The 21,568-nt window shown below is 50.2% G+C and overlaps 1 protein-coding gene across 1 annotated transcript; it reads left to right on the forward strand.

The window, feature by feature from the left end:
- Window positions 1-824: 824 nt before the first annotated feature.
- Window positions 825-8,315, forward strand: COX19 (cytochrome c oxidase assembly factor COX19). Its single transcript, XM_081297704.1, has 4 exons — window positions 825-978; window positions 2,546-2,661; window positions 7,491-7,613; window positions 7,858-8,315. Exons 1-3 carry the CDS (start codon window positions 897-899, stop codon window positions 7,569-7,571), a joined length of 279 nt encoding a protein of 92 aa, XP_081153830.1. The 5' UTR covers window positions 825-896; the 3' UTR covers window positions 7,572-7,613; window positions 7,858-8,315.
- Window positions 8,316-21,568: the final 13,253 nt, after the last annotated feature.

The following is a 21,568-nucleotide window of genomic DNA, read 5'->3' on the forward strand; positions in this document are numbered from 1 at the left end:
GCAGAGGATAGGTGGTCCCCAGGTTCAGAGCTGGGCAAAGGCTCTGCAGTTGAGCACCAAGGCCTCAAAAGCCCTTTTTCCTCTTGTTATTGTTTCTATAACAACAGTTCTATGCAAATGCCAGAGGCTTCACTTTTGTTCCAACAGAATATTCCCCCAATATTTCTAGCCCCCAATACCTAAGAATGTCAATTTTCTTTTTTTTTTAAATTGGGTTGTTGCAGATATATTCAGTTAAGATGAAGTCATTAGGATGATCCCTAACTCAACATTAGCAGGTATCCTTATAAAGAGGCAATCTGGACACAGAGACACCCAGGGAGAAGGCCAAATGAAGTGGGGGCAGGGGAGGGTGCTACTTCTACCAGCCAAGGAACACCAAAAGTTGGCAGCACATCCCAGTGCCTGGGTCTGAGTCTCCCTGGAGCCAGCAGAAAGGACAGCCCAGCCCACATTTGATCTCAGACTTCTGGCCTCCTGAACCACAGAAGACTTCTCTGACTTTTAAGCCTCTGTGTGTGGTACCGTGTTATGGCAGGAAGCTAGTGCACACTCCCTCATGTGATGCATTTCTTGCCATGATTAGGCCCTCTGCTCAGATGGGAAAAAGGACTGGAACGCGACAGGCAGCCGCCCAGGGTTGGCTGGAGCTTCCGGAGTTGAGGGAAGGAGGCTGGAACGAGAAGCTGGACCTGGGGCCTTGTCCCTGGGGCGTGGCCAGGCCCTTGCCGCGGGGCGGGCCCTTGCCCCGGGGCGTGGTGGGGGCGGGGCCTTGCCGCGGGGCGGGGCAGACCCGGGGCTCGATGCGCTCGGCGCTCCCAGAGGCTTGCTCGGTCCTCGGCTGGCAGCCCTGCGCACGCCGCCCATCCCGCTCGCTGAAACCCGGCACAGCCGTCATGTCGACCGCCATGAACTTCGGGGCCAAGAGCTTCCAGCCGCGGCCACCGGACAAGGGAAGCTTCCCTCTGGATCACTTTGGTGAGGGTGGGAGTCGGCGGGCGGCATCACCCTGGCTCGAGAGTGTAGGGGCGGAGCCTAGGGGAGGGGAGGGTCCGAGGAAGGGGAGGTCCTAGGAGCGGGGTGGGTCCGAGGGGAGGACCCTGGGAGGATCCTATCTGGGACCGGTGTCCCAGGGGGAGGGTCTGAGGAGGGGGCGGGTACTAGAAGGGGAGGGTCTTGGGGCGGGTCCTGAGGGAGGGGCGGGTCCTAGGGGCAGGTCGAGGGGAGAGGCTGGGCCAGAGGGTGGTCCGGAGTCCTGGTCAGCTAGTGCTGGTCAGCTCAGGGCTGTGTTCCGGGCTTCAGTGTCTGGGATCCTGGGTATGATTCCCATAGCCAGCAGTGCTCCAGGCCCGTCCCAGGCTGCTGGACTGGACCTGCCCTGATCCTCTTTGGGGGCTGACAGAGAAACAGGCTGAGGGACCCCGTGAACTGAAGGTCCCCGTGGGGGCCTGGACTCTCCTGGTGAGAGCTTACTGGGACTATGGCTCTAATGTGACAGGGATAGTACACCGACTCCGCGAAACAGGATTCAGTTCTTTCATATATATATATATATATATATATATATATTTAGCTTTTTTAAATATTTTTTTTTGGTGTAAATGGACACAACACAATGCCTTTATTTTTATGTGGTGCTGAGGATCGAACCCAGTGCCTCACACTTGCAAGGCAAGTGCTCTGCCACTGAGCTACAGCCCCAGCCCCCAAACAGGATTCAGTTTTGATCTTCCTCTTGCTTTTACTCAAAAGTGTGGTGCCAGAACATGAGCAATTGTTATTAGTGGTAAAAGTGCCAGTTATTTTTTTGGGGGGGGGTTACTGGGGCTTGAACTGAGGGGCACCCAACCACTGAGCTACATCCCCAGCCCTATTTTGTATTTTATTTAGAGACAAGGTCTCACTGAGTTGCTTAGTGCCTCACTTTTGCTGAGTTGGCTTTGAAGTTGTGATCCTTTTGTCTTAGCCTCCAGAGCTACTGGAACTATAGGCGTGTGCCACCAAGCCCAGCCTAGATTCTTGTTTCTTTCTTTTTAAAAAAAAAAAAAAAATATATATATATATATATATATATATATATATATATATATATATGCTGTTGATAGACCTTTATTTTATTTATTTGTATGTAGTACTGCGAATCGAACCCAGTGCCTCCCACAAGCCAGGCAAGTGCGCTACCACTGAGCCGTAGCCTCAGCCCTAGATTATTGTTTCTTCCCAAATATTTTGTTGTGAATTTTTCCAAAACACAGTGAAGTTAAAAGAACTCTTACCATAAACTCCCCTGTCCTACTATCTTGATTCTGCCCTTAACATTTTACTGCACTTGGTTTTGTCTTTTGAGTGTCATTTTCCATGTTTCTGAAGAAATCAAGGTTTGTTTTTGTTTTCCCTGTGCTGGGGATGTAGCCTGGGGCCTCACATCCGCTGGTCCCTATGAGGGAAACAAGTTTTGAAAAGGACAGTGATGCCACTCTAAGGCTGCTGTGTTGGCAACTCATGTTTTCACTGTGAAAAGAAGACATTTTCCTTATCCTTCTAGGTGAATGTAAAAGCTTTAAAGAGAAATTCATGAAGTGTCTCCGTGACAATCATTTTGAAAATGCTTTGTGCAGAAATGAATCAAAAGAATATTTAGAGTGCAGGATGGAAAGGCAAGTACAAGCTCACTATTATGACTTCTACTCCCACTTCTCCAGCCAAAGCTGTTTTCCTCCCTAAAAAGCCATTATTCAGCCCGGGAGTTCAACTTGTGTATTTCAGAACTGTAGGGCGTTTGCTAGTGTAATTGAAGCTTATCAGATGAGATTGTACTAGAAGCTGTTTGGCAATCCTGGGAACCGTTTCTTGAGTGACAGCATTACCCATGATTGCATTCCTCAGAGCATTTTCTTTCCAAACTTGGGTGCTACTGACCTGTCATTAAGGTTTTAGAGTCGTACATCATAAAATGCTGAGTCAAAAGATTTGAAGATTGTGCGGGTACACAGTTTATTTCTTTCACATTCTCAGACTATAAAAATATGCACTGTGTCATTTTGTTCCACTTAAAGCTGTTTGGAATGTGACAGGAAGACAATAGACTATTGAAAAAACGATGAAAGATGGATGATTCTTCTATCTTAACCAGAATTCACCAGCGTTCACTTTTAAACAAAAACAAAACATTTCTAACTGTGACCTGTGAAGCTTTTACTTAAAATAAGAGCTATTTTAATCCTTAATGTGACAAAACATGTAACATATAATTATATGATCATGGTGGGAGTTTTCATTTTTGCTTTTTTGAGGCCACAGTAAGCTCCCTAAGGAATTCAATGTTCAGACAGGTGATACCACCAGTTATGGGTGACGAGTTCTGCTCCCTCACATGTTGAAGTTTGAACATTAGAGAAGCACACTGAGGCAAGCATATAAAGCAAAGTTTATTTAAAAAGGGGTAACATAGACTTCTCCCAGGACAGAGAAGGGGGCCACAGCTGGCATCCTGGTATCCCCAGAAGTGAGGGTGTTCTGCCTTTTTAAGGTCTTAGGCTCCCTTTGTTCTCCTGCTCTTTCCTTTATCTCTCCTTCCTGCATGTGTGACTAGCCCCTGGAATGCTGGGTGGGATGGCCCAAAGGTGGGAAACAGGTGGACTGAAGGGGGAAGGACAGGATGGAGCAGCCCTGGACACATTAATTAATAACCTTATAGTTCTCTGTAGGGAGGGGCAATTCCTGGGACAGGTTACCTTGGTTAGAGCAGGGGCAGGTTCTTGATAAGGGTGGAGAAAGGGCTGTCAAGAAATTAACATTTCAATCCCTTAGGGGACAGTCTCCTACTTCCCAGTTTCACTTAAAATTGTCTTCCTTGATCTGACTTGATTTACCTGTCTATACTGACTGCTGTCTAATTCTGGCTTCACAGTTTGACATCAGTGGTCTACTTAAGCCCTCTTTTCAGTTTGAGCAACAAACTTTGAACACTTCCTCAAGGTTCAGATGTGTGCCTTCAGTGTGGACCTTTGGGACTGTAAGGGTGATGGGCTTTGGCAGTGTGGACCTCCTGTGAGGCCCTTGTCCTGCCTTCATAGGTGTTTCTTGGGCTCACAGGGACTTGAATGTCCAAGGGCCACACTAAATCCAGCTCCTGTCACCTCTAAATTGCACATGGGTTGGAACCACATCTTTGAATATCTTAAGCTGATAGATCTTTAGGAGGCTAGAACTGAGAATTTCTTCTTGGTGCTGCCAAGCTTTCGAGAAGAGTGATCTCTGCCTGTGCCTGGGGTATAAGTAGGTCTAGATATGCTGGAGAAAGTTAGCAAATAAGATGAGCATTCCATGGGCTGTCCACAGAGCTGGGCCCAGGCCACAGCTGCTCCTACCTGGAGTTTCTTCAGAGGATATGGTGGATGTGGGAGCCGGAAAGGTGTCTGGCCTCCCTGATGAAGGCTACCAGGCAGGTCTGGGAAGAGGAAGTCTCACTTTCCCTGTGTGTCCTGGGCTGAGCTGCAGGCAGCTGCCCGCATCTGCACCTGTGCTGCACTCAGTGCTGCTTGGATGCAGCCAGTGAGGATAGCAGGAGAAAGGACATGGTGCCACATCGTTCAGTGGTTTCACTGACTGGCCAGGTGACATTGAGGCAAGTGTGCAGCTGTGTATGTTTTGTTTTGCTGAGTTATTTCGACTGGATAATTGTGGCTGGTTGGTTGTTCATGAAAATCATCAAACATCATAAAAGATAGTCAAGGTTGGCCTACCCAGACTCAGGTCAGGATATCACACACCTGCTGCTGGCTCATGTAAAACATGAGCATGCCTGTGTGCACGTACATACACACCCACACTTTTAACCATTTATTTTCTTCCTTCCTTTTTTCTGTGCTAAAATCCCAAACCCTCTTTTATCTCTACTTACTTTCACATGCATCTTTTCAGAAAATGGTCCTCAGTAGAGTTTTTAAAGTTCTCATGCTTGGGCTGTTTCAGCACGAGGGAAAAGTAGGTATCTGTCTTGGAGGACCATATTTTCTCCTAGAAAAAAAGTCAAAATTGGGGTTACATTGGCGAAGACTAATACATAATAATCTAAGATCTCAAACCTCTGTAGTAATTTAAAAGTTCAGGTCCTGTCTTAGGGACATCAGGGTCATATACATGACCTGATGGAGCATCTTCGCTCTTACCATCCACCCTGTGATGGGACCATGGGGCCTCTGGCCTGGAAAGTGAAGGAGCACTTGGTATGACTTGGGGACCATCAGCGTTGCTGCCATTATTACCCTCAAGAACAAGAAGTATGGGGCTGTAGTTGTGGCTCAGTGGTGGAGTGCTTGCCTTGCACATGTGAGGCACTGGTTTTGATCCTCAGCATTACATAAAATTAAATAAATAAAGTTATGTGTCCATCTACAACTAAAACAGCTTTAAAAATAACAAGAAATCTATAAATATCCCACTGCACTGAAGCATGAAGTTAAATACCTGTGAAATGATGGCACTGTTATAAACAGGACTAATTTTGCTTTTTATGAAGATTCCAGAGTGATTCTTGGCGGGTATCTGAGTGGCTCAGTCCTTAAACAATGACTAGGAAATGGGAAAAATTTGTGGCTGATTCACTTAGGCTAAAGAGAGCTCTGAAACCGTTCTTCTAGCCATAGGACTTGCTGAAAGCCATGGGGCTGGCTTCCACGAGGACTGTGGGCATCTCTTGAACTGCGTCCCATCTGGCTCGTGGTCTTTCCTTCTTGCTCCTTCTTCCTCTTGAACATCAGTGGCAGCAACAGGGCAAGCACCGCTACACTTGCTTTGGGTGGTCCCTGTAACAGACACCATGGGCAGGCGGCCGGAACCACCTGTGGTCCCGAGTAGTATAGGTTGAAGTCTGGCGTGAGTCTCTGGTTCTGGAGTCAAGGTGCCAGCAGGCCTGGTTCCTGCTGGAGGCTCCTGCCCTGTCCAGCTGCTAGAATCACCTGTATTCCTGGGCTTGGAGCCCCTTCCTCCATCCTCATAGCCAGCTGTGGTGCATCTCTGATCCTTTTGCCATTTCCTTTCTGGGCAAAGCCAGGAATGGTTCTCCAGTTCTAAGGATTCAGGTGATTCGATGCATCCACCTACATAACACAAGATACTCTCATCTCAAAACCTGATGATTAGCAGCCGGATTCCCCTTCCCCAGGTGAGATAGCATTCTCCAGGCTCCAATAATTGACATGTGCACATCTTTGGGGGTCATTATTCTATTGGCCAGGCAAAGTCTAATAGGTGGGTGTGAAGAGCTGTTGGCCAGATGTGTTCTTTACCAAGATGTAGTGAAACTTTGTTATTGTTTGCCTAACATGGAGTCTAGAAATAGCTTGTGGATTCCATGTTATAGAATTGTACTAAATGGGAACATGCAGTTCTGAGGACATCTTGAATGAAAGGGGTGGGCCCAGGTTTTGTTGGCCTGGCGCCATTGCTGGTTCATGGGGCGAGGCTCTGATGGGAACAGACACCTGGCTTTACTTCTTGCTGTCCTGCTCAATGGGCAAGTTTCAACACTTTAATCCTTTGAGGGGCAAAAACACCTTTGATTTTTCAAACATGAAAAGCACAGGTGGGGCACCAGGAGAGACTTACACAGTCCTTGAGGTGTTTTCTCCCCCTGTGCTCTGAGCCCCTCCCTTCTCCCTGCTCTCTGAGCCCTCCCTCCACCCGATTCTGAGCCCTTCTCCCCTGCCCTCTGAACCTGCCCAAGGCAGGGGAGGTGGGAGGCCCAGCAAGGGCTGCACAGTGCTCAGTGTTGGGCGTTGACTTTAATGGTTTGGGCTTCTACCAGCACAGGAGGAGGCTGACACCCAGTGGTTATAGGGGGGATGCTGGCTGCCTGGGGTCTGACAGATGGGTCTAGTAGCTGGCCTTGGTCTCTTGCTGGTGGGGCCAGGCCCTGACTGTGTAGGACTGAGAGGAGCAAAATAGAGCCCACACTTCACATATTAAATATTTTAAAGCTAATAAATTATTAAGTAGTGTGTTCCATCCTCCTGCCTCATCAGATACGCCTTCATGGTGACCTGGAGGCCAGGTGTGAAGAGGTCCTGCACCTGCACATGTCTGTCCCAGAGTGCCGTGGCTCTGGAGCTGGGCTCCTCAGCCCTGGTTCACCCCCTCCCTCGGGGGCTTCACACACCTGTGTGGACACCTGTTGATGGCCAACCTCTGTCCACACCCTCAACAGCTTCCTCCTCTGAATTGTGAGGTGGTGCATGCTTCCCCCAGGAAGGCAGGCCACAGAGGCCCTCAAAGTGTCTGAAAGGAGACATGGAGGCTTTGGGTGGGCACCACCCTCTGGGGAGAGCACAGGCAGGGGGGCCCATCAAACAATACTGCTCTGTCTCTAAGACATAGAATGAGGTCCCAGGAACCCCCCAGGAATGGCTGTTGTGACAGAGAAGTGTGTGGTGGGCCTGGGTGGACCTTGCTCTTGCACCTGACTGCTTCCCGTTTTTTCTTTTAGGCAGCTGATGGCACAGGAACCATTGGAAAAACTGGGATTTGGTGACTTGATAGATGGAAAATCAGAGGCAAAAAATAAATCTTAATGAGAAGATGACCAGTGGGCTGCGTCCAAGAGGTGCTCTGAGGTGAGCACAGGCCCTTCTGCTCGCGGCCCTCACCTGCCCGCGTGGTCCTCAGCAGCAGGCCTTCAGGATGCTTTGCAGCGTACCACCTGCAGCCAGGTGGAGGTGCCTTGCTTGTGGGGATGACTTGTGGAGGACTCACCTATCTCCTGGAGCACCCCAAATCATGTTCAAAAATTTCTGTTTCTTTTAGAGCTTCATTTACCTTTTATAAGATGCTTTTATCTTTAAATCTTGTGCATCACAGCGTCCCAGGAGGCTCCTGGTAGAGACGACCTGCGGAATGCCACCCTCACGCTGCAGTGCTCTGGGTAGCGCTCCTTACTGATGCGCCAAGTGTGCAGATTCCAGTCCCTGACACACACATTCTGTCCGGAAATGACTTCCTTGGCAAGGCATTGCCCTGTTTTGTGCTCCTGCACAGGCATGCCAGTGCATCTCCTTTTTTTCCCCCAATAAAACTAGAATATAAAATAGGAAGTGAGAAATAATTTGGCTTTTTGACATATTTGGCTTCTTGATTTTTTTGTTTATGCCTTGCACCAAGTACCTTCATAACCAAAGTTTTGTTTTCTAGTTAGTATTAGGGTATATTACAAACTAGACATTTAATTTCAGTAACTTATTGTACTGCTGAAGGATAAAATATCAATTCATTTGTAGTGAGACTATAAATAATAAAATATCTCATTTCATTTGTAGTTAGACTGGGTTGTTTTCTATTTTTTTATCCTATTATTACACCCCACTTCTTTCACTGCCAATGCTTGCTCAGAATCCCTGGGTGCATCCCAGTAGTGGTGCCCTGGTGTCAACTGAGTTCTTTAAGTAGTGCTTACAATGGTGGCTCTCGGCCCAGGTGTCTTTCTTTTTCTTTTTTTAGTACTGAGTATTGAACTTGTTGGTGCTTAACCACTGAGCCACATCCCCAGCCCTTTTTATATTTTATTTATTTATTTAATTTTTTTTTAAAGAGAGAGTGAGAGAGGAGAGAGAGTGAGAGAGAGAGAGAGAGAATTTTTAATATTTATTTTTTAGTTCTCGGCGGACACAACATCTTTGTTGGTATGTGGTGCTGAGGATCAAACCCGGGCCGCACGCATTCCAGGCGAGCGCGCTACCGCTTGAGCCACATCCCCAGCCCCCTTTTTATATTTTATTTAGAGATGGGGTCTTACTGAGTTCCTTAGGGCCTTGCTGAGTTGCTGAAGCTGGCTTTGAACTCATGATTGTCCTGCCTCAGCCTCCTGAGTCCTGAAATTACAGGTGTGTGCCACCACGCCCTGAGCTTGGGTCTTTTTCAGAATTGCCTGTGGGTTGCTTAACATCACAGGTATTCTGCTGTATGCCAGGGTTCAAGGCCACCAACAAATGCTCATGTGCATCTGGGCCTGTTTGCGCTCAGACCTGCCCCTCTTCGCAGCACGGTTGGGAAGGGCTGGCCCTGCAGACTACCTTCCTTGGCTCCTGGGAAGTGTGTGGAGGACAGTGAGAGGAGGTTTGGGGGGAAGAGAACCAGGGCATGACCCTCTGGTGGCAAACCTTCCCCAGGCCTGCCAGGAAGGGCAGACAAGCCTGCCAGTTGTAAGCCCTGAGAATGGGCCCCTCTGCACCGTGGGTCTGTGAGGGGTGGAGGCTTTCAGCTCATCCCCAGTTCTCTGCGTTTAAGGCCTTGAGTTTTCTGTGCCATGGTGAGCCCTTTCTCTGTTAGACATCCCAAACAACCCTGCGGGAGGAGATGTTTCTTGGGCTGAGTTCATTTCCACATGCCCACTGAGCATGGTTATCACGTGCAACTGCTCCTGTCTGCAGCCTGTTTAGCATTTGATCTCTGTCATATTCAGTGTGCTGCAGAGTTGGGGCTTATTATTTTATTTTAAAAGTCTTAAGCCAAATTGAGCCATTCCTAAGTATTTTATTTTATTATTATTATTATTATTAATTTTTGGGGTAGTGAGGATTGAACCCAGGGGTGCTTAACCACTGAGCCACATCTCCAGCCCTTTTTATTTTTTATTCGGAGAGAGGGTCTCATTAAGTTGCTTAGGGCCTTATCAAGTACTTAAACTGGCCTCGAACTTGCAAGCCTCCTGCCTCATCCTCTGGGATTACAGGAGTGCACCACCATGCCCAGCTCTAAGTCTATGTGTACAGTGTGCACATCGCAGCACATTTTGCAATTGCAAAGCATTAAACAACCCAAACTCCCTCCTGTGCCAGATACTGTATGAACTGCGACCTCCATGCGGCAGAGCACTGCACCAGCAACGGAGGACAGGCTGAGCTGATGTGATGAGTGGCGCCACATCCTAATAAACAGGGAAACGCAGAGCCACAAGAGCACCTGTTGAACATTACAGAGAAGGGACACGGGAAGCCATAGGATTATTCACTTATTTGTACAAAAAAAAAAAAAAAATCAAGAAGGATAAACCAGAAACTAAATGGCACCCACTAGGCAGAGAAGCCTTGGGAATGAGGCCTCTCAGCACCTATGTTCTGCCTGAACTGTGCTCAAAACACACGAACCAGGATGTGGGGAGCCACTGATGGCAGAGATGGCTCTAGGCTGGGTTACTTTGGAAGACATTTTAACCAAAGCTAACTAACGAAAGATCTTTAGGTAGTGAGCTCATTTTCCACATGGACCATGATTCTGGCCCCATTTATTCTTTTTTTTTTTTAAAAGAGAGAGAGAGTCTTGATATTTATTTTTTAGTTTTCGGCAGACACAACATCTTTGTTTTGTATGTGGTGCTGAGGATTGAACCCGGGCCGCACGCATGCCAGGCGAATGCGCTACCGCTTGAGCCACATCCCCAGCCCCCCATTTATTCTAAGATGGAAAATTAGAACAGCACTGTAGATTATGAGAGCCCGCTCTGTTGAACTCCTAGCTTTCTAATGTAAGGACAGCTAGATGTAGAAATCGAGGGGGGGTGGTGCACAGGCGGCGTGAGCAAGCGAGTGTCCTAGCCCTTGTATATGGAAGGCCTAGGGCCATGACACCCAGCCCCAGGTCTGGGTTCTACCATTCTCTCACAAGAGGAACCAGGATCTTGGTGGAGGCTAAGGCCAGGGCGGGGGAAGTCAAGATGAGCCCAGTGTATCTGCCAGGAAGTAAGGAATTACTGAACAAGTGCCCAGCTTGCTGAGAGGAGGCAGGAGGCAGTAATGGAGCTCCCACTGGCCAAACCTGAGATGAACTGAGGAAGAAAATAAATAATGATGGTGCTGGGCTACAGCCACAACGGAGGAAATAATTGAATAAATATGTCAGTGGTAGGAGGGACAGCTCTTCCTTGTGAATTCTGACTAGTATGGAAGAATTGATGGGGACAAGGTATCATGTGTGACAAACACTACAGTGATAATGGCTGCAGACAGGAACCGTCAGTAGACAGTGAAGTTAGTAGCAAAATGTGAGGCAAAACACGTCTTGAGACGCTTCCACTCCAGATGCTTAGTGATTACAAAGGGAATGACAGTGACATTACAGGGGTGATCCCCTTGGCCATGTGGTCATTGCCAGGAATGAGACTGACTTCAGCTCATGCCCCGTATCATGCACAGAGGACACAGCTTTGCTTCTGAGGCTTGCCCCCAATACACAGTCTGAACCTAATCATGAGAAACAGGCAGACCCACCCTGGGACCTTGCACCAGACAGTTGCCCATCAACACTGTCAAGGTCATGGAGCCAGGCACCGTGGCATGTGCTTGTAATCCTAGTGGCCCAGGAGGGTGTGGCAGGAAGATTGTGAGTTCTAAGCTAGCGTCAGGAATTTAGCAAAGCTGTGTCTCAAAAAGGGCTGGGGATGTAGCTCAGTAACTATCATACGCTGAGCACACAAGAGATGTGGGGATAGTAATATTAGATTGCATCTTCTGCATCCCATGTGGAAATTATCTTGCCTATATCCAACTGTATTCTAATTAATCTGTAATACCTGTATCATATGGTTTTATGAAAAATAAATAGGACAATAAATAATAATGCTCATAGAAAAAAAAAAAAAAAAGAGATGTGGGGACTCGGTGCCATGTGGATCCTGGCTTCTGGGAAGGGACATTGGGACATTCTTAAGTGCTGAGAACTTGCAGGTTGCCGCAGTCTTGGCTGGGCACAGAATCACGAGCCACTCAAGCAGGAACAAAACTTTATTTTGAAAAAGCCGCCAACACTCTCAGCGCCAGCAAGCAAAAAAACCGGTCCTCCCACGCGGGCGTCTAACCGGAACCGCCGTCTCCCGGGACCCGGGGTCCCCCGGACCTCCCCCGGAATTTCCTCCTACTATCCTTCCCCAACCAATGGGAACTCTCCATGAGTCCCCGTAACATGAGTCCAGTAGTAGGCCAAGGTGAACAGCAGGAGCCCAATTTGCATATGAATGTAAATCTTAGCATAATAATACCTCAGTGGCTAGCTGGCTTTACAACCAAAGGTGCCATACATCATATATTTTGCTTGTGGCTCCTAGCAGCAGGTAAGCCAGTGGAGTGGTACCAGCATGGATTTCCTGCTTTGATTCTGGACTGAGGCTGTTCAGTGTTTTGGGGGAGCTGGGTGTATGGCCTTCTTATTGGTACCACCTTAGGAAGTCTGAAATTAATTTGAAATATAAAGTTTAAGTTTTTTTGTATGAAAGTCTTTGTAGTTGAGCTTTCTGTATATACGATTCAATTCTCATTTTGAAATAAATTTCAGTCACAGATAATGCAGCAACAGGGGATCATAGGAAAAAAAACAGAGCACCCTGACATAGCCACCATTGCACGGTGACTCGCATTCCTTACATAGAAGCAGGAGCTGCCTGACCCTGAATTTCTAGGTCTGGTTTGCAAACATGGGGTGCTCAGGGGGAACCCAGCCAGTCTCCCACCAAAGGTTCCCAGAAAATATTTTTGGTAGTCATATGACAAGAGTCTTTTGCCATATAGAGAATGTGTTTTTTATTTATCCTGTGCACCTGTACCATCATTAAAAGATGCCCAGATAGCCAGAGGTGCAGCTTGGTGGCATGGTACCTGACGAGCATGTGAGAAGCCCTGGGTGCCATCCCCAGCACTGCAGAACAAACAATTGCTTGGAAAATCTTTCAAGAGCTCTCCTTCGATGTGACATAATGGGTGAATTTGAGGCAGCCCTGGTCTCAGATGTGGGCCCATGATCTCCTTCCCAGAAGGATGAGGACTGACCAGAGGCCAGCAGGGCCCCTCCTTCGTCTGGCTCATGACCCCCAGGAGGGGGTGCTGCACATACCTCAGGGCTCCGCAGCCTGGGTTGTTGGCACCCCCTCTGCTGGCCCCACCCACCCTGCCTAAAGAGCAAGTCAGATTCTTCCTGGGGCAGTGGGGGGTGGGGGGTCTCCCATGTTCATTTTTAATTGCTGCACTAATTCCTCAGACCCACTGGCTTAAAGCAAAACAAAAGTACTGCGTTGTGAAGTCAGGCTCTAAAGCAGTCTAAGGCCTGTGCTCCTGCAGGTAGCTCTGGGAAAGTCTGTTTCCCAGCCTGTGCCAGATGCTGGAGCCACACACTCCCCAGTGGTGGCCCTTCCTGAATCGTCAATCTCACCCTGCCTCTGTGCTCACATTTCTAACTCTGACCCTCGTGCCTGTGTGCCCCACAGGTAGCCCCAGTAATCTCCCCGTCACAATACCCTTAATTAAATCGCTTTGGTAAGTCCCTTCCACCATGAGAAGTACCAAGTTCACAGGTTCCAAGGATTGGAACCTTGCTGTCTTGGGGACATTATTCTGCCCATCACACTTCCCCAAATGTGAAAAACATCAGCAGTGATTCTCACCTGAGTCCCAAAGGCAGCCCTGTGTAAGGGGCCCTAGCCCTGTCCTATCCTGCTGTTTCTAGGAACAACCTGGATCTCTTGAGTAACTGTGACTAGTTTCTCTTTCTCTCCCTCTCTCTTTTTTAGTACCAGGAATTGAACCCAGGGATGCTTAATCACTGAGCCACATCCCAGGGTTTTTTTTTTGTTGTTGTTGTTGTTTGTTTTTTGGTGGTGCTGGGGTTTGAACCCAGAGCCTTGTGCATTCGAGGCAAGCACTCTACCAACTGAGCTACATCCTCAACCCCTTCCTCAGTCCTTTTTATTTTTTGTTTTGAGACAGGGTCTTGCCAAGTTGCTCAGGGCCTCACTAAGTTGATTAGGTTGGCCTTGAACTTGCGATCCTCCTGTTTCAGCCTCCCGAGCTGGGGTTAGAGACATGTGCATCACTGTGCCCAGCAAGCAGTTGGTTTCTCTTATTTGTTGGCAGCAGTCACATCATAATGGAGTTTTCTCAGGACTAAGTTTAAATCCTATGTTTTTCTGAGACCTTTGGCACTCCTTCCTGGCAAGTGACACAAAGATCAGTTATATACTTAACAGACAGGAATGGGAAGTGGAAGCAGCCCCCATGCATGTGGCATGGGCCCCGCTGGGGAAGCATTTGTCTGTTAGACTAGTTCTAATCTGTGCAGCAGGGAGGGGCCTGGACACCACACAGGGAACATTGGCAATATCGGGATGCAGTTGTTGGCTTTTTCTTCCTTGTATTTTTATGACTATGTTTTATAACAAGCATGTATCATTTTTATAGAAACAATAAAATCATTAGTTTAAAGAAACCCCTTGTGTTGAGTTATCATTCTACATCCTCTATAAATTATATGCCTGTGTTAATTTCCCATCGCCTGTGAGTATGCCAGTCGGCTGGTTCTCCTGGCAGACATTGTGCTGGCTTAGGAGTCGGGATGCAGTTGGTACCTGCTGCTCTTCCACGAGGCACATGGAGCCGGCCGGAGGCTCTTTGCTGCGTGGGGACAGGAGGGGCCCAGCTTGTCTCCCTGATGGCATCATGGGTGCTGTGGGGTGGGATCCTGTCTGTCAGCTCGTTTCCCCTGGGGGAGACACAGAGGAGCCCAGGTGTGCGTGGCCTTCACACTAACGCAGGAGCCTGCAGACGACAACCCGCACACGGACCCCTTTGTGCGCATGGCCTCCTCATGCGGTCTGCTTGGGGAGCCCATGCTCCCACCTTTGGTGTATGATCGCACCCAATTTTTGCTCAAATTAAACTGTTCAGTAATTTAATATCTTTGTGGGTGAGAAAGCAGGGATTTTATTACTGCCAGAAACACTGAAGAACTTCCCATCGAGCCACAAGACAAGTGACTTTGTCATAATACTGTGAACAAGATCACGAGTCTCCAGCCTTCTGGAGGAGTGAAATCACATCTCGGGTCCATGCTCACTGCACACTGTAAAGTGAAGAGAGCGCTGGAGTGCGGAGAGGTGCCTCCCGGAGCGGAAGGGCTGGGCTCTGGTGCAGGCGTCAGGAAGGCTCCTGTTCTGCTGGCAGCCAGAGCAAATATCAGCCCCACTTTAATATCATTAGGGAAAACATATATCCCACAACTGCACCCAGGATGCCCTGTGAGATGGGCCCAGGGGCTCAGAAACCCAAGTGGGCACCTCTGTGAGGGAGTTCTGGGTACCGATGGATGCCGGGGGCCTGGGAAGCTTGCTTGCTGGAGCTGATGGGAGGTGAGGGCTGGAGGCCAGGGCAGTGTGTGCTCCTGCATCTTGATCTGGCTTTCGACTGCCCCCTGCTGGCCCGTGTGGATGGAGAAGATCCTATGCTATTCAGGTGCAAGGCAGCATGGTGGCAGTCATCACGGCTGCCCTCCAAGGGCTCAGCCCCTGAGACTGGACCTGCAGAGTTTGGAATGGAAAGTAGCACCGTGCGGAGGACATGCTTCACCCCTGGCTCCCGCAGGTGAGTTCAGCATGTGTCTCAAACTGCCAGAAAGTCCTAAGGATTTCTGAGTCAGAGCAGCAGGTTTCCTTGGGCTGATTCAGCAGCTGAGGGAGGCCTGGCATCTGTTCATTCAGACCCCAAACACACGAAGAGCCAAGGCAAAATTCAGACCCCCTAGGAGAAAACCTGTGAACTCAGGGAAGGGAGACAGGGACACCAAAATGAGAAAAAATCACTGTCTCTGGGCAGGAGGTTCCCACTGTGCCCTGGGCACCGTGCACCTGTTCTTTGTGAGGCCATCCCTGAGCTGGGAGGCATGTGCTCCTCTCCCAGATGGGTGGCAGGGAGGAGGCTGTCTGGGCTCTTTCTTTATACCCCACCAGGGTCAACTTTATAGAATAGGTTCCTCTTTCCAAGTCCCTGAATGGTGACCCTTCCTGTTGTTGGGCGGCCGACAGGCCTCGTGTGCCTCTCCCTCTATGTGCTGCACCACACCCTCTTCTGGGGCAGAGGGGAGCCTACCTCCTGGTACAAAGGACGAAAGAGCAGGGGCCCATCTGGCAGACCAGAGTGGTGTGGCGAAGGTGGCTCTGAGATAAGAGTGAAACTGGAAAGTAGCAATACCCCAGGAGCGACTGCAGAGGCCAGGCTCAGGCAGGAAGTGTCCACACTCTGCCCTCGACCACCCACCAGGCAGGCACAGGGCATCAGCCAAGGCTGAGCTGGAGCACTCCATGCCTGCAAACCATCAGGCCTGGCCTGGGCACAGTGGCTGCTCTGGCCAGGAGGAACTGAGCACACATCTGGAGCCTGTAGTCACAGTGACACCCACCTGCCTGCACTCACAGTGCTAAGTCAGGAGCACCAGCCTCTCAGCTCAGGTCAATCAAGAGCCACTCCAGAATAGTTACCAGGGATCTCCAGCACCTGCACAGAGTGGAGGCTGGGGACAGAGAGCAGAGAAATGCGCCGGCTGGTGCTCTCACTGGCCATCTGTGTGGGTGAGAGACAGGGCAGGCCCTGTGTTTCTGGGGCAAGAGGTGTTCATTCCAGATCCTCGGAGAGGAAACGCCAATTTTGAGACAAGGATAACACAGCCCTGTTGTCGTTTCCCACAGCCCCTCTTCAGGGCTCAGCAAGAGAACCTTGACTTCCAATAGCACCCAATCTTGGGTGTACCCAAGTTAGCAAATGAAAACATGCCTGCTCAGGAGGGGCTCTTTCTTTCTTTTTTTTTTTTTTTTTAGAATTTTTAATATTTATTTTCTAGTTCTTGGCGGACACAACATCTTTGTTGGTATGTGGTGCTGAGGATCGAACCCGGGCCGCACGCATGCGAGGCGAGCGCGCCACCGCTTGAGCCATATCCCCAGCCCAGGAGGGGCTCTTTCTGATGGCTTGTCTCCATCACAACCGGGCCAGGGGTGGAGGTGGAGCCAACCAGGTGTGTGGCAGCAAGAGTCCCCTAGACTGTGGACAACGGTTCCCTAGGTGGGAGCAGGGGGGCAGGTGCTGGGGAGGAGACATTCCCGGCAGAGGAGGGACAAGAACCAGGCATCATCTCTTCTCCAGGCTTCATTGCATGGCTGGCAGGGAATCGATTCTCTCTGAAAGGTGCTGGGGAGCGGTTGATGACTTTGGGGGCACAGAGTCTGCAGGGTGCCTGCCTGAGGACTTCACAGAAGCCTGGCCATTTTTGGCAGGAAGGGAGGGAGCTCCACTCAGGACAGCCTCCCATTCACCTGCAGGAAAGTCCTCGCCTGGAGCATCGGAAACACTGTGGTCTGTCGCCCCCTGCTGGATGATGTTGGTACTGCAGTCCCTGGAAGGGTTACCTGATTCTTTATATTATGGAGTTGTAAGAGTCCTTTGTAAGTAAATATTTCTTGTGTCCTTAAAATCTACTGCTCAATTGGGGCCACTAAAAAGGAGCTGGGTTGGGGCTGAGGTTGTGGCTCAGCAGTAGAGCGCTCGCCTAGCATGTGCGAGGCCCTGGGTTCCATCCTCAGCACCACATATAAATAAAAAAATAAAGTTATCTTGTCCAACTACAACTAAAACATAAATATTAAAGAAAAAAAAGGAGCCGGGTCCAGGAAAAGGAGGGGAGCTTCCAGCACTGTGTTTTGAGCCAGAAGTTCCAAGTTCAGCTTATGGATGCAGCCCCAGATGACCTTTCCCTGTGGGGGGGCCTGGGCTGTGTCCAGAGAGGCAGCTTGTCATTAGAGGCAGGTTGGAGAAGGAAGGACAGTGTGTCCAAGAACACCTATCCGGCCCAGGTGCAATGCTAGCTTCACCACCTTCTGGTGGGTCCTAGGGCTGATCTCCATGATACACCCCTCCCCCAACACCATTTGCCTCTGCCCATTGGAAAACTAAGCAGAATTTTTTTTTCCCAGTACTAAGGATTGAATCCAGGGTGCTTCACCACTGTGCCACACCCCCCCAGTCCTTTTTATTTTTTATTTAGAGACAAGGTCTCACTGAGTTGCCCGGGCTGGCCTCGAATTGCAATCCCCTGCCTCAGTCTCCTGAGTTGCTGGGATTACAGGAGTGCACCACCACACTGCTGCCACCTCCAGAAAATATTTTTAAATGCCCTGAGTGCACCCAGTAGACCCTAGCAGCCACAGCCCCCCAGAGGCCTGAGACCTAGCTGTCATCTTTGAGAAGATGCCAGAGGATTCCCTGCTTCCAGGGGGCTTTGGGGCCCAGTACCACACCCAGAAAGGTGTGCCGAAGCCATCTTGGTCCTGGGAGAGGTGTTGCCCTCCTGCTCCCTACACTGTAGTGTGGGGTATGCTGGCTCCGGTCTTGGGACTGTGCTGGGGTGGCTCCCTGGTCACTGTTCCAGTCTATCCGCTTGCTGAATGTACTTGCCTGTCTCCACGAAGCCTCTCTTGAGCAAAGCTCCTTGGAAACACTCCTGTGCTGCCGAGCATCTTCCCTTTTGATTTTTCTGTTTTTCTTGGTAGAAAAAAAAATTTCTTTTTTTTTTGTGGGGGTTGGCAGAGGAGTTGGCTGGGTGAGAGCCAGTGGCAGGCAGGGACTCTTCCTGATGCCCCCAGCCCCACCCTGAAGCTGTTGCTCATTGCATGTCCCTGTCTTGCATTTCTGTGCTTTTTTCATTTGGGTTTGACCCTTCTGAGCAGCTGGTCCCTTGGGAGTGGAGCCTTGCTCTGCTTGTTCCTCCGGGGGAGCCTTGCCAACAGGAACTCTGGGGTACCTATGGAAGGCTAGCTCCAAAACCCCTGCTCCCTCCCTTTGGGAAGACCTGTGGGAACCCCCTCTCTGGGGTGTGTCTAGAAGCAGACCAGGCAGAGGGTTGTGGCCACAGCCACCCCGCCCTGCAAGGAAGGGGGACAAAGGTAAATCTAGTTTTAGGAGGTGGACCTTGTTCTCTTCCCTTCCCGGTATGGGGTTGAGGCTAATTTAAATCATTTGCCCTGAGACATGGAGTCAGTGGTGAGGATTATGACCTTAGATGGCTACCCTGCAGCGCTCAGGAGAGGCCAGGGAGGCCTCACCTGATGGGGCGGCCAGCTCCTGGCTCTGTGCACCCCAGGCCATGGGACCTCCCTGCAACAGCCTGGGCCTGCCCAGCCCTCTCCTGGGGACCCACATGGCTCCTGCTGGCCAGCTGACTCCAGTTATCTCTGTCCCATACCCTCAACCCCCGAAAGGACTCCTTCCTGGACCTCCTCTATGCTGGTGGCTCCACACCTCCTTGGATCCCTGAGCAGAAACACTGGGGCTTACTCTGGTCTCTATCTCTCCCCTGCAGATGCCACAAAGCCAGGGTCACTTCCACCTCGAGATATATCTTTTTTTTTTTTTTTGTACCGAGGATTGAACTCAGGGCCTCTTAACCACAGAGCTACATCCCCAGCCCTTTTTTTGTATTTTATTTAGAGACAGGGTCTTGCTGAGTTGCCGAGGGCCTCCCTAAATTGCTGAGGCTGGCTTTGAACTAGCAATCCTCTTGCCTCAGCCTCTAGAGCCACGGGGATTACAAGTATGCGTCACCGCACTGGGTGAGATGTGTCTTATATCTGCTCTCTCTCCATGATGGTCCGTTCCCTGCACCCAGATATCTCCCCTAGGCTCTGCCCCTGCTTGCAGCCACTTGGGCCCCAGCCCAAGAGGTGAGACCCCTGGAGTGGGTAGCAATGGCTGTGCTCTGAGCTGGAATAGTGGCAGGAAAGTTAGGGACAGCTTTTCAAAGTTAGTCCAGCTTTTCAAGGTGCATGTCCAGGGCTCCTCTGGCTTCAAGAGAAGGACACCTGACCTGGGTTGTGAGTTTTCCAGAGTGGCTGGACCCCCTCTGCCTTCTTTTCCCCCATATTACATTGATTTAGACCACCTGGACCCCATGTCTCCAGCAGAATTTGTGGAAAATCCAGACCTGGGGGGCCAGAAGGGGGTGAGGCCAGGCCCAGGTGACTATGAGAAAACATGGGTACAATAGATGCCCAACGGCCCCACTGCTCGGTCCCCATCTGGCTGCAGGTTTCTGGATCTATTTTGTGCAACTGCAAAAAAGTCAAGGTCAAATTGTGGCTGCTCAGCTGCTGCAGCAAGCATCAAGGTGGGCTCCAGTGGCAGACACGGATCTCAGTTCAGGGGCTGGAGATGGGGTCAAAGCTTCCGTAGGGAGCCACCTCTGGGGCCTGTGTGAAAGTCTGTTCCAAGCCTTGCTGGGTTTCTGATGGTTGCTGGCAATCTTGGGTGGCCTCAGCTCACACACCCATCACTGGTATCTGTCTCACATAGTACTTTCCTGTTTCTGTCTCCAAATTTCCCCTTGTTTATGAGGACATCATCATACTGGATTAGGGCCACCCCAATCTACTTTGTCTTCATCTTAGCTTGATGTCACCGGCAAAGACCCACAGGTCAGAATTCCAGCACATCTCTGGGGGACACAGTTCAGCCTGTGGCATGAGTTGGCATGTGCTGGAAACCTCTGTGGATTGCACCAGCAGTGCCAGGGCCACTCTGTTCATGCACACGTGGATTCTGGACCACCTCCAGTACTAGGCACATCAGCGGGTCCTTCCTTGCTCTCTGCTTCTGGCACCCAGCCTGGCTCTCCTGCCCCAGGGCAAACCTCACTTTCCTGAAAGGAAGACGTCCATGGCATTCCCTGCCCCCTAGTTCCATCTTCTCCTCCCTCAACAGCCTTGGTTTCTCCACCTGGCCGGAGCCGTGGGTCAGCCCAGCTATCTTCCTCCCTGGTAAGGTGGGTGTCCCTCCAGCAGCTGCTGTTCAGAGAGGGACTCTGATGATAAGGCCTGCATCCTGCCAACTCCCAGCCCATCTCACGGGAGGTACATAGGAAGGGGGGGGGGTGTTGCAGACTGAGCTGCCTGTGCTTCCGGAAGCATCTGAGCCACTGAAGATAAATCAAGCCTCATTATCATGCTGCAAAGCTGCTGGTATCAAATAGCTTGCAGAATGGGGATTCCAGGGACCAGAGAGAAGTTTCTTGGTGGCTGATAACAATTTTTGCTTTGAGGACCTTGGAAATCTAGTCGGCAAGATATCAATTTGTGATAACAAAAAAGGGAACTGGTGAGAGAGAGTTTCTTTCATACTCCCCCAGAGGGGTGCCACTACCAGCACCCTGGACCTAGTCATCTCAGGCTCTCGGCGGGGTGCCAGAAGCTCTGGGATCCTCCTGTTTCAGATGGGGCCTCTTCCCCTCATCTGGGGACCTCTGTTGGGCAGCTGGGGGCTTCAAGGAGGAGTGTGCCAGTGGGGAGTGTCCTGGGTACCCCTGTGAAAGTGTCTGCTCTGCTGGGAGTGGCCAGGCTGAAGGCAGGGCCATCTCCCCCAAGGGGCCTATGCTGTCCCTGGAAGCCTTGGTCCATTTCACACCTTTCCTGGGAAGAGCCACCCCTGCCCACACTGATATGCAGCTCCATAGGCTGGGGACAAGGCCCTGGCTTCACCCTGCAGCTGCACAGCTGTGAGACTGTGTCCCCATCAAAGCTGCCTACAGACCTACTACGTGCAGTATGCAGACTAACCTCAGGGGATGCTGCAAGAACAAACTACTGCAAGGAGCTCACAGCCTAGGGGCTGCTCAGTGTGACCACATAGCCATGGGATGTAGAGGCCAGTCTTGTCCAGGCCCCCACCAGGCTAGGAAGTGCTTGAGGAATTGGGATTGGGGGCCTTCAGTGTAGCCT

The sequence above is a fragment of the Spermophilus citellus genome, assembly GCF_964194105.1.
Source record: "Spermophilus citellus genome assembly, chromosome: 6".
NCBI classification, from domain to species: domain Eukaryota; kingdom Metazoa; phylum Chordata; class Mammalia; order Rodentia; family Sciuridae; genus Spermophilus; species Spermophilus citellus.

What these genes read in the sequence shown, in the direction of transcription:
- COX19 (XM_081297704.1), top strand. Translation starts at nt 897, where the DNA reads ATGTCGACCGCCATGAACTTCGGGGCCAAGAGCTTCCAGCCGCGGCCA. An exon ending in CTTCCCTCTGGATCACTTTG is followed by an intron (nt 979 to 2,545) that starts GTGAGGGTGGGA and finishes TTATCCTTCTAG; the next exon opens with GTGAATGTAAAAGCTTTAAA. An exon ending in AGTGCAGGATGGAAAGGCAA is followed by an intron (nt 2,662 to 7,490) that starts GTACAAGCTCAC and finishes TCTTTTAGGCAG; the next exon opens with CTGATGGCACAGGAACCATT.